Raw genomic sequence first — 13,130 nt, 5'->3', positions numbered from 1 at the left:
TTTTCAGCGAATGGAACCGAGGCTGTCGTATGTAATCCTGTCACACATGTGGTTCGGAGTGGCATTAGTTGAATCAATCAATCAATCGTATTTATTGAGCACTTACTTTGTGCAGAGCACTGTACTAAGCGCTTGGGAAGTACAAGTCGGCAACATATGAACTCATGGGTAGTTGTTGGCAGTCCCAGAGCATTGCAGATTGGCGAGGTCATTCAGGTCATCATCAAGGTACTTATCCAGCAATAGGATTCAGGCTCTGCCACTTGCCTGCTGTGTGACTTTGGGCAAGGCACTTAACTTCTCTGTGCCCCAGTTTCCTCATCTGCAAAACGGGAATTCAGTGGCTGTTCTCCCTCCCTGCAAGACTGTGAGCACTATGTGGAACAGGGACTCTGTGTCCAACCTGTTTATCTTGTATCTACCCCAGTGCTTAGAACAGTGCCTGGGACATAGTAAGCGCTTAATAAATTCATTCATTCAGTCAGTCAGTCGTATTAATTGAGTACTTACTGTGTGCAGAGCACTGTACTAAGTGCTTGGAAAGTTCGATTCAGCAACAAAGAGACAATCCCCGCCCACAATGGGCTCACAGTCTAGAAGGGGGGAGACAGACATCAAAGCAAGTAAACAGGCCTCAATAGCATCAATATAAATCAATAGAATTGTGGATATAGATATACACATCAGAACAAATAAACAGGCGTTAATATAAATACGTAGAATTATAGATATGTACGTATATACGCAAGTTGTGTGGGGCAGGGAGGGAGGGTAGAGCAAAGGGGGTGAGTCGGGGCGATGGAGGGGGGAGGAGGAGCTGAGGAAAAGGGGAGGCTTAGTCTGGGAAGGCCTCCTGGAGGAGGTGAGCCTTCAGTAGGGCTTTGAAGGGGGGAAGTGTGATTACTTGGCAGATTTGAGGAGGGGAAGCGTTCCAGGCCAGAGTTAGGACATGGGCCAGGGGTCGACGGTGGCACAGGTGTGAACGTGGCACAGTGAGAAGGTTAGCGGCACCAGAGGAGCGGAGTGTGCGCGCTGGGCTGGAGAAGGAGAGAAGGGAGGTGAGGTAGGAGGGGGTGAGGTGATGGAGAGCTTTGAAGCCAATAGTGAGGAATTTTTGCTTGATACAAAAGGATGATAAGGCAACCCCTGGATATTTTTGAGGAGCGGGGTGACATGCCCAGAGCGTTTCTATAGAAAGATAATCTGGGCAGCAGATTGAAGTTTAGATTGAAGCCGGGAGAGGAGGTTGGGAGATCAGAAAGGAGGCTGATGCAGTAAGCCAGTCGGGATATGATGAGAGATTGTACCAGCAAGGTAGCGGTTTCGATGGAGAGGAAAGGGCGGATGTTGGTGGTGGTGTGAAGGTGAGACCAGCAGGTTTTGGTGACGGATTCGATGTGTGGGGTGAATGAGAGAGCGGAGTCAAGGATGACACCAAGGTAGCGGGCTTGTGAGACGGGAAGGATGGTAGTGCTGTCCACAGCGATGGGAAAGTCAGGGAAATACCACAATTTCTACTATTATTATTATTACTTTGGTGAACTCTCACCTTGGGGATCAAGCTGGAACTTGCATCTCCATGTCTCTGCCTCAGTTCCTTGGCACTCCCCGTTGCTTCTCACAGTCCTATCACAAACAATGCCAATAAAGCACAGTAATATCTGCATAAATTCAGGACTCAGGTTTACTGACAGGGTATTCTTTGTAGCATCGAATGCTGCTGTAGAGATTTTTCTGACAGAGCCAAGGGCTGTGTTTCTTTCCCGACTCTGCTTTTCCCTACAGGATTGGAGAAAGAGGGGGAATCACATCATTTTTGCTCTAGGCCCATCTTCCCTTAAAGCTGCCAGAGAAACCTAAGCCTCCCTTGATAGCTTCCAGTTGTATTATATGACAACTAGCAGGAAAAAAAAAAACTTGCTTTAGATGCGTTTGGGGGCGATTTCTCCCCTGCAGGTCTTAAATTTACTTTACTAATAGCTTTTCCTCCTCATTCTGTCTTCTGTGCTGTAAGTCCCTCAATCTTCTTTTCCAAAACAAATTGGTAATTTTATGGTAATATTATCTTTTGTGCTCTGACCCTGCAACTTGTCTTCCTAAAATCAGCTGCTGGCAAAATATTTATTCCGTGCTCCAAATTTTGGCCTTGGTTGGTAAAGAGAGTGACTCATAAATGTATTCATTCTGTGATGGAAGTTAAGTTTGCATTTTTAAAGCTGGATCTCACAACGCTGAGTTCTGTGCCCCAAGCCCTTATGTTTTCTTCATAGAAAAGCTACTGTTACAATATCATCTTTTTGCTGCAAGTCTCTGATTTGTTTTCTTGAAGCCTTTGCCTTCCCAATTCTATCTCCTGGGTTTTAAGTGTTTCAGGTTTTTTTCTAGTCTTCTTTTAGCAATCATAGTGTCTGTACTCTTGGTTTGTTCTGCTAAATACTGCTGCTTTCAACGGTATTCTACATACTCTATGATTGAGAGGGGTTTTTTTTTATTAAAGCCTTTTTCTGACAATTTGATCCGACGGTTTCTTCCTAAAGCCTTTTTCTTTACAATTCAAGAATCTGGGCTCCACATTTTTGAGTTATTTATCTAAATATTGCTGGTTGCAATTTGATCTCTTGGGCTCTAAATCCCGAAACACATTTCAGAAAAGGTTTCTTTTACAATTCCATCCTTTTTGCTCTCCATCATATATTTTTTTTTCCCCCAAAGGCTTCGTCTTTCAATTTTATCTTTTGGGCCCATGTATGCCATTGGTTTTCGTAGAAACTTCTGGCAATAATTTAGTGCGTGATCTCAGAATCCCTAATATTTTACACTTGGAGGCAGCAAGTTTTTTCCCATCCTGTTTGTACAATAGGGAGAAAGAACATGACTTGGTGAGCTCAAGATGTCTCTAAAGATGATCAAGTATAATGGATTTGCTTCTCCCTACTTCCCAGGGTTGATGAGAAGTTAAAGTGAGATAACTGATGCAAAAGTGCTTTGGAGAAATAAAAGCGCTCTACAGATAGAAAAATATTATTGTTACGAGCTTTGATGATGATCCAGAGGAAAGAGCACTGCTCTGGACATCAGGAGACCTGGGTTCTAGTCCTGGTTCTGCCTGTGGTTGAAGAAGAGCACAGACATACGTCAAAATATGCTGCACCTCAGTCCATCTACTTGCTTTTGGCATGCTGTGCCTCAGTGGGAACATGATGGCAGGGATGAGAGAGTGAGAGTGGCACTGCATAAACCACTAATGCTGTATTCAATCAGTCAATTAATCAATCAATCATTTATTGAGCACTTACTGTGTGCAGGGTACTGTACTAAGCGCTTGGTAGAGTATAGTACGACAGAGTTGGTATACTTGTTCTCTGCCTACAAATGTTTTCAACTCCCCTAGGCAGATTCTCATCCTTTGTTCCCAGTGGGGGATTCCATCATTTATTGTCATCATCATTATTATCATCATCATCATTATTTATGTCTGCCACTCTTCCCCATTCACTCAATCAGTGATATTGAGCGCTTACAATGTGCAGAGCATTGTACTAAGCGTTTGGGAGAGTACAATACAGCAGAATAAGCAGACACGTTCCCTGCCCATAACGAGCTTGCAGTCTAGGCATACAAGCTACAGTCTCCCTCCCCTTCCACCCCCTATTAGAGTGTAGAGGACAGGAAGTGTGTCTTTTTTGCTTCTATGTGTATTCTCCCAAGGGTTTTCAGTACAGTGCTGTGCACCCAGTGGGCATTCAACTATACTATCAAATGAAGAAAAGTCCAGGATCCATAGAGGAGGGTGAGCCTTGAAAAGAGAGGGCTGCTTTCACCAGTGCTAAAAGTTTTTTTTAAAAAAACCAATCTAACCGAATGCTAACAGGCAGGCTTCCTGATGGGTGGGGGGGGGGAGGAATAATAATAATAATAATAATAATAATTGTGGTATTTGGTGCGTACTATGTGCCAAGAACTGGTCTGAGTGCTGGTGTAGATACAAGGTAATCAGGTCAGACACAGTCCCTGTCCCATGTGGGGCTCACAGGCATGGTGAGCTGGGGGTGATTAGTGGCGAAGGGGCATTGTGCCACCTGGTAATGACTGTTCTGGAACAGTGTGGCTCAGTGGAAAGAGCCCGGGCTTGGGAGTCAGAGGTCATGGGTTCTAATCCCGGCTCTGCCACTTGTCAGCTGTGTGACTTTGGGCAAGTCACTTGACTTCTCTGTGCCTCAGTTCCCTCCTCTGTAAAATGGGGATTAAGACTGTGAGCCCCATGTGGGACAACCTGATTACCTTGTATTCCCCCCCAGGACTTAGAACAGTGCTTGGCACATAGTAAGCACTTAACAAATGCCATCATTATTATTATCATTATCACTATCCTGGAGCTAAGCTCCGGCCAGTTGCTGCTTCCTTTCAGCCCTGGCTCAAGACAAAGCTGACACTCTCTGACTGTCTGTGAGGAATGGCAACCTCCGAAAATCACATGTCTTCCATATCCTTAAACTCTTGATATTCACTTCACCCTCAGCTAATCAGCATATATGGACATACCCGTATACTCGGCCTTTTCCCACTATCTGTAATTGATTTGAATGCTTTTCTCCCCCTCTTGACTATAAGCTCCTTGCAGGAAGGGATTGTGTATAACAACGCTATTGCATTGTACTGTCCCTAGAGCTCAGTATAATGCTCTGCACACAGTAAGCGCTCAATAAAACTATTGAATGATTAATTGTTACACACTTATTATGGGTCAAACACTGTACTAAAAGCTGGGATAGATACAAGGTAATCAGGTCAGACACAGTCCCTTTCCCATATGGAGCTCACAGTCTAAGCAGGAGGGAGAATAGATGTTGTCCTTCATTCCTTCCTCCATATTTCCTTCATGTTTCCCTCATTTTCCAGATGGGAAAACTGAGGCCCAGGAAAGTTCAATTGACTTGCCCAAGGTCACACAGCCAGCAATGGACGAGCCGGGACTAGAATCTAGGTCCTCAGACTCTCGGCCCCATGCCCTTTCCACTAGGCCATGCTAATTCTTAAATTAACTTCTGCACCCAAAATAAGCATTCACTAAATACCACCGATTGAAATCACATGATAAGGCTTGAGGTCCTTAGGTATGATATGATGGCATTAAGACGTGTCGCCTCCATTTTTTTCCTTTGGTGCATCTCACTCATCTCTTGGAAGCTGAAGTGGTCCAGAAAGTGGACAGAGAGAAGGGAAACAGCGGGAGTAGTGGTCAGTGGGAGAAAAAATCTCTGCAGCTCACCCTATGTCCTCAGTGGTCTTCTTGCTTGCTGGTTATGTCTACACTGCTGAATCTAGGTGACTGACTGTGAGTTTGGGGTACTGATATTAACTCCATTATACTCTCCCAAGTGTTTAGTACAGGGCTCCGCATAGAGTAAGATCTACTATTGACAGATTGACATTCGGCTCGGGCATAGAAAAGGGCTCCGTCCACACTCCCCTAATCCCAAATCTGACAGCCAGTCAAACCTGCTGGGAGCCCCCCTCGTTCCCCCTCCCCCCCGCCCCAGCTAATCACAGTAATCGATCAATCAACGGCATTTATCGAGCACTTACTGTGTGCAGAGCGCTGTACTAAGCGCTTGGGAGTGTACGCTGTAACTGAGTTAGTAGACACGTTCCCTGCCCACAGTGAGCTTACGGTCTAGAGACAAGCTTACAGTCCAGAAATGGCAACCTCGGGGGTGACCAATCCCAATGTTTTGTTTTTTCTCAGAGATTTAATGAATAAACATAGAGTTTGTTTTGGTATCAAAGAGAGGGAGAGGAAAAGGGGGAAAGAAAGGAAAAGAAATAGAAAGGGGAGTGGGGAGTCTAATTAGCCAATTAGTCTTTAAGAACTGCACTATGTGCTTTTGCTTGACTAATTTTTCAAAAGATGTAAAGAAAAAGATCAGTTCCTTGACTGGGGTGATGGGAAGGGAGCTGCATAGAATTACTATTAAATTTACATTTGTTTTTGTAGAGTGAATTGAATTATTTAAATTGTACTGCAGTGCCCAGAACTGCATCTCTTCAAACCAATCCTTTTCTTCAGGTGGCCTCCAATCACAATTCAACTAAACGCATAACTTTTCTTTTCTATGTCTTACATTAGCGATGGAGTGGACTGTTTTTTAAACCGGCCTACCCGCCCACAAACAAATTTAAAAGGTGAAAATATTATGCTCACTCCACGTGATTGTTTATTGTATTGTACTCTCCCAAGCGTTTAGTGCAGTGCTGTGCACACAGTAAGCGCTCAATTAATACGTGTGAATGAATGACTGCATGAACATTTTGCTATTAAATAGTCGAGGTGAACAAACTTTGGAAAGACCATGCTGCCTATTTTTTTTCTGGAATTTGAGGCTCAATTAAATAGATCTAAATGAAGTGTTAAAGGAGATGTGGTTTTAAAGACAATATCAGTATTCGGTTATCATCTATTCTTCCCTCCTCCCAAGCTAACTTTTTCGTTTTGCCTCATTCTCTACTTTCCCAACTCTGACCCTTTCCTCACACCCTTCCTTCTGTCTGGAACTCTCTGCCCCTTCAAATCTACTATTCCACAGCTTTTCCCATCTTCAAAGACCTTCTAGACCTTCTAAAAATCACATTTTCTCCTGGAGGCCTCCCCCAGTCAGTTTTTCTCCTCTTCTGAACGTATATCCCTTCTACCACCTCAGCTCCCGTGTGCCAATTAAGCACTTAGAGAAGTGAAAGCACTTCTGGACATATACATTTCTCCTACTTTTAAGCACATATTCATCCAGATATCCATTTTACCTGTCTCCTCTTCTTTCTGTAAATTATTTTGTGTCAGTTTCTCCCATTAGACTGTAAGCTCTTAATAAATACTATTATCATTATTATTCACAGTTTGTGACATTACCTTTTAAAAAGAAGGAGGTGGAGACTGGAAGTAATAGTCATGGTGTCATACAAGCTAAGCAGGAACCATGTCTGAAAATATATTTTAACAGGGAAAGGGAAGTCATGCATGCATGGAGTCAAATAATTTCAGAAATAGAATGACATAAAGACCCAGTTGTACATCTTCCTCTAACTGGAAAAATGAAGCAGGAAACATTTGTAAATTCAGGGTTTTAAAAAAATAATTATTCACTTTTATCCAAGCAGGATTATAAGCTCCTTGGGGGCTGGAATCGTGTCTTTTCCTTCTCTTATTTGCTCCCAAGCATTTTAATTCACGGCTCTGCGCGTAGTAGATGCTCAGTAAATGCTGTTGTGGATGTAGTAAGCCCCTTGAGGGTAGGGATCGTGTCTTCAACCTTCACTGTGTTGTACTCTCCCAAGTGCAAACAGCAAGCACTCATTAAATACCACTGATTGATTGATTGGCTGATTGATCTTTCCAAAGTGTCAAACTATAGCCGGGAAGTAATTTAAACAGTGCATTTTAACTGTACATATAGTCGTGTGGGATGTGTCACACAGCCGGCTGATTTGCAAGACCTTCAACCCATGGAGCCTCAGGGTTTGTGAGATTATTTGAGCCCAGTAAAACAGCAGAGTAGCGGGGTGGATAGTAAGTGTAAAAAATTCAGAAGAAATCAACAAAAAGAGACTACATTGAGTACCGTCATCCATCTTTTAAATGCCTTTCCTACTCCAGGATGAATTCATTTAGCATGCGTTTTCCGAGACTTTTGAAGAGAAAAGACCAATTTTGCAGTGAAGAAAAGTGAACCTTAAATTACCTTGAATTTTGCATCAGGATTCTATTCTTCTAGTTTCCTAGTGTCTCCTGTAGCTTTAGGGACTATGAAAGTACTGAAGGATGTGTTTTTCCAGCCCCATCACATCTGCATGCACCACTTCATCTGGAGAAACCCCAAGATGGATCGAGCTAATATATATATATATATATATATATATATATATATGTATCTCAAGTTAGGCCCTCGTTTAAAAAGACGTGACTTTTGGCAGATTGGCCAATGTGTTCTAATGGGTATCATTTGGGGGTCCCTGCTTCTACAGGTCAGATGGTCAGAGTGGTTGGTCTTTAGGGAAATGCTAGACTCATGTTTCCTTTTGAAAATAACAGCAAACTGCTCTGAGGGAGCCCTCATAGAAACATTTTACTTGTCCACCGCCAGTATTTTAGATTGGGTTTTAAATGAGGTAAAGGAACAAAAAGAGATGAAAATAGGCGGTCATTTTTTGATGGCGGTGGTTCAAGCTAGGAGGTCAGGTGTAGAGAGTCATAATTCAGGCTCTAGTAATAATAATAATAATGATGGCATTTATTAAGCGCTTACTATGTGCCAAGCACTGTTCTAATCGCTGGGGTAGTACTCTTTTTGTTTTTATTTTCATGGTATTTGTTAAGGGTTTACTATGTGCCAGACACTGTACTTAGCACTGGGGTCGATACAATCTAATCAAGTTGGACACGGTCCATGTCTCACGTGGGCTTGTAGTCTTAATCCCCATTTTACAAATGAGGCATCTGCGGCACAGAAAAGCTAAGTGACTTGTCCAAGGTCACACAGCAGACAAGTGGCAGAGCCAGGATTGGCACCTAGGTCCTCTGATTCCCAAATCTTTGCTCTTTCCACGAGGTCATGCCATTTCCCATATGCCAGGAAGCAGCAAGAAGAGCAGTGCTTTGCACATTGTAAGCGCTTAATAAATGCCATAAAAAAAACAAGTGTTGACATATGTGACATGTGCCTTGTCAGTTTACTGTCCTACACCTCAGTTTCCTTTAACTACAAAATGGGTATAACCAACTTAATAATAATGATGGCATTTGTTAAGCGCATACTATGTGCCAGGCACGGTACTAACTTAGATATGTTGTGAAGAATGTCCAAAAAATGAGTCTATTTGGTAAGGTTTTCCATAGGTGGTAAAATAAATTGGTTTGACAGTTCATTGGCTCCATCCCTTTAGGGAAAGTTTTGTTGTAGAAGTGGCCCTGAACACAAATATAAACCCCTTTCCCTTGACGGACTTATATTTGAAATCTGTTTTTGTCCAAAACCCACAGCTGTTTTGTTTGTCCGCAGGGTGTGTGAATGTGTGTACGTGATGTGTTTGTGTACATTTTTCAGTTTTGCAAGTAGTTTTCAACAGTTTCTCCTTGTGAAAAATTCAGTTTGGTCCACAAAATACCTATTGATTCGGTCCCTATTGAGTATGTTACATTTCTTAATAGGGCTACTGCTTGCTTCTCATAAGGCATGAGTGACTTCTTTGAAACATTGGGTTTGTGAAGTTGAGAAGCAGCGGGGCCTTGAGAATGGAGAGGGCATGGGCTTGGGAGTCAGAAGGAGCTGGGTTCTAATCCCGGCTACACCACTAGTCTGCTGTGTGACCTTGGACAAGTCACTTATCTTCTCCATGCCTCAGTTACTTCAACTGTAAAATGGGGATTATTCATTCAGCCGTATTTATTGAGCACTCACTGCGTGCAGAGCACTGTACTAAGAGCTTGGGAAGTACAAATCGGCACTATATAGAGACGGTCCCTACCCAGCAATGGACTCACAGTCTAGAAGGGGGAGACAGACAACAAAACAAAACAAGTAGACAGGTGTCAGTGCCACCAGAATAAATAGAATTATAGCTACATACACATTATTAATAAAATAAATAGAGTAATAAATATGCACAAATGAAATAGAGTAATAAATCTGTACAAATATATACAAGTGCTGTGGGGAGGGGAAGGGGGGAGGGCAGAGGGAGGGAGGGGAGTGATGGGGAGAGGAGGAGGAGGAGGAGAAGAAAAAGAGGGGCTCAGCATGAGTGGCACCAGGGAGTGGGATTATGATGTGAGCCTCATATCGACAGGAACTGTGTCCAATCTGATTATTTTGTATTTGTCCCAGCGTGTGGTACAGCCAGTGGTGGGCAGGGATTGTCTCTCTTTATTGCTGTATTGTACTTTCCAAGCGCTTAGTACGCTTCTCTGCCCACAGTAAGCGCTCAATAAATACGATTGAATGAATGAATGCCTGGCACATAGTAAGCGCTTAACAAGTACCATTAAAAAAAAGTAGTTCTTACTTTCCTGGCTCATCACGCATAACATAACATCCATACAGTTGTGCTTTGTATTCAAAGATGCCATTGCTGATGTAATGACTAATTTGGCATATGATGTTACTGAAAAAGCGGATACACATCTTCACCCTTTTTGACTCCATGTCCAATGTGGTCTGTTTTCTGTGTAGCATCTATGACTGGTTTCTGCATAGAGCCTCATTTATTCCATGTATTGATTTTTTTCTCACTGTACATCCACGTTAACATGTTTCTTCCTGCTCCTACTGAATTTATGCAATTCTTGTCTGTGTTATATCGTCAGCACTGCGAGGGTGGGGACCTTGCACCCTGCACAGTTCTCTGCACACAGTAGAACAGAAGCTCAATAAATGCTAATGAATGAAGAGAAAATATTAATAATTCATGGGAAACTTAACCTCATTGTTCCAATACAGTTTCTCCCTTCACTTCCTCCCTCCATCCCACAATTTTTTCCAGAATGAATTCTTATCTGAAAAATCATAATCAACCATGAGTTTTCAGTGTTAAAAGCTCAGAAGGTTTTTGCCACAGAAACCCTCAAGACAAGCCTCCGAGCTCCCCACAGAAAACACAAATGGGCTTAAAAGCTCTTTGCAGGGCTTCAGTTGAGTAACGTGAGACTTCCCTGTCACTCGTTTGTTTTTAATAAACCAGCCTTTACTTCTCACTGGTTTCCTCCATATCATGCAGCCTTTGTGTTGGAGTTTTTGCTGGCGCGTCCCAGGGTTCCTTTTTTCTTTATTTAGTTTACAGTCTTTCTCTCCTATCATTTATGTCTTCTCACTTAACCTACACTCATTGCTCTCAGACCCATGGCGCAGTTAGTTAAGTTTCAGAATGGAGTGAAAAATATTAGAGACCAATGGACAAAGCACTCCTTTCCTAGATGCATCTCCCACTGAGAAGATGGCTGAAGCCAGTTTAAAAGGCTTTTCCCGTAAAGCTCTTTCCAGCCCACCCCTAAACTCCTTTGGCCCGTGCTTTACTGCTTTGAGAAACATTTTGGTTCAACGGCTCGAGGTGGGCTTTAAAGTCATATAGCAAGAGCAGCATCATGTCATGTTTCAACATATAAGGACAATAATCGTAGCGTTTGTTAAGTGCTTTCTACGTGCCGTGCCCTGTCGAAGTGCTGGGGTGGTTACAAGATATTCCAGTCAGACGCAGTCCCTGTCACACATGGGGTTCACATCTAAGGGGGAAGAAGAACAGGTATTGAGTTTCCATTTTACAGATGAGGAAACTGAGGCCCAGAGAAATTAAGTGACTGACGGGCCCTAGGTCAAACAGTTGTTAAGTGGGAGTCAGAGGTCCTGCGTTCTTATCCTGACTCTGCCACTTGCTTACCATGTGACCTTGGGCAAGTCAGTTAATTGCTCTGTGCCTCAGTTTCCTCATCTGTGAAGCGGGGATAAAATATCTATTCTCCCTCTCCTTTAAAATGTGAATCTGTGTGGGACAGTCCATGGGACTGTGTCCAACTGGATTATCTTGATTCTAGCCCAGGGCCTAGCATATTGCCTGGCCCATAGTAAGCACTTGATGACTACTACAATTATAATTAATAGTTTTGCATCCTGTGTTTCTCAGTGTTACTGTAACTTAATTTTTCCTGAATGTCTAAAGTGTAATACTCCCACTGGAGCTAAGGGTTTGGGTCCTTTTGGATTGGGCCAAAGAGATATCCTCAACACACATCTGTGTGATGGACGGGAAGCATGCGTTTTTGCTCTGGCGTTCTCAACTGAGTGGGGGTTGTTTGATTTTTGAGTGTGTAAAAGTGAGTTGGTTATGCAGTTCCCAGCACTTAGACCGTATGTGTATTTTTCCCTTTCAGAGTACAGTATGTTCTCAAATGCCTTAAAGAGTTGCCAGAATCAGAAGAAAGAAAACTCGGTGTTCAGTCAGCGGACAGAAGAAGCGTCAGCCACACAGTATTTCCAGGTATAGAAGGGAAATCAGCCAACGATTGAATAATGATGGTAATTGTGGCATCTGTTAAGGGCTTACTATGAGCCAAGCACTGTGCTAACTGCTAGGGTTGATGCAGTGTAAATAATAATAATGATGGCATTTGTTAAGCACTTACTATGCACAAAGCACTGTTCTAAGCGCTGGGGGGGATACAGGGTGATCAGGTTGTCCCACGGGGGGCTTACCGTCTTCATCCCCATTTTCCAGATGAGGGAACTGAGGCCCAGAGAAGTGAAGTGACTTGCCCAAAGTCACCCAGCTGACAAGTGGCGGAGCCAGGATTAGAACCCGTGACCTCTGACTCCTAAACCCGGGCTCTTTCCACTTCTCATTGGACACAGTCCCACATGGGGCTCACAATCTAACGGATTTAGTTACCCCAACAAGCGTAGTTTCAGAGTTACTTAGGAAGCAGCACGGCCTAGTGGAACGAGCACAGGCCCGAGAGTCAGAGGACCTGGGTTTTAATCCCGGCTCTGCCAATTACTGCTGTATGACCTTGGGCAGGTCACTTAACTTCTCTGTGCCTCAGTTCCCCCCATCTGCAAAATGGGGATCCAATATCTCTTCTCTCTTTTACATAGACTGGGAGTCCTATGAAGGACAGGTACTGTATCCAAACTATCTTGTATCTACCCCAGCGCTTAGCACAGTGCTTGGCACAAAGTAAGCCCTTAAAAAAATACCACAATCATTATTATTATTATGTCTGCAGCAAATAGCTAAGGCAACTGTACACCCTCCCAGTCGCAGCATTGCCGACAGAAGTTTTAATACGGGCCAGTACCTCCCTCCCAAATGTGCTCTCTGGTCTTCTCCCTTCTCTTCAGTGATCCTCAGTCAGGGCTGTGAGAGGGGTGTGATTTGTATAGACCTTTGATTGGCTAATGAATGAGTCATTGGCTAATGACGGGCCTGGGTGCCCCGTCATTTCTACCCATCTTGAGGTGAAGGGGTTGAACTCTGATCCAACACGGTGCCGCCCTCCCCTGCCGGTCCTATGACCCAATCCGACGCCGGCTTGGTGCCCGACCCCCGCGTGCGGCCCTGTGGGGCTGGGGGTCGCCTCTGCCTCAGACCAC

General features: G+C 43.6%; 1 protein-coding gene across 1 annotated transcript in view; it reads left to right on the top strand.

The window, feature by feature from the left end:
• The window catches only part of LOC119947862 (histone-arginine methyltransferase CARM1-like), a 106,229-nt gene that overhangs the window by 24,989 nt on the left and 68,110 nt on the right, over positions 1–13,130 (top strand). Inside the window, exon 7 of the mRNA XM_038769515.1 lies at positions 11,912–12,018. Within this exon, the coding sequence (XP_038625443.1) occupies positions 11,912–12,018 (107 nt within the window). The remainder of the gene's footprint in view (positions 1–11,911; positions 12,019–13,130) is intronic.

Source organism: Tachyglossus aculeatus, chromosome X4 (genome assembly GCF_015852505.1).
Source record: "Tachyglossus aculeatus isolate mTacAcu1 chromosome X4, mTacAcu1.pri, whole genome shotgun sequence".
NCBI lineage: Eukaryota > Metazoa > Chordata > Mammalia > Monotremata > Tachyglossidae > Tachyglossus > Tachyglossus aculeatus.
Note: the sequence above shows the minus strand (reverse complement) of the source record. Positions and strands in the feature narration are given on the sequence as shown.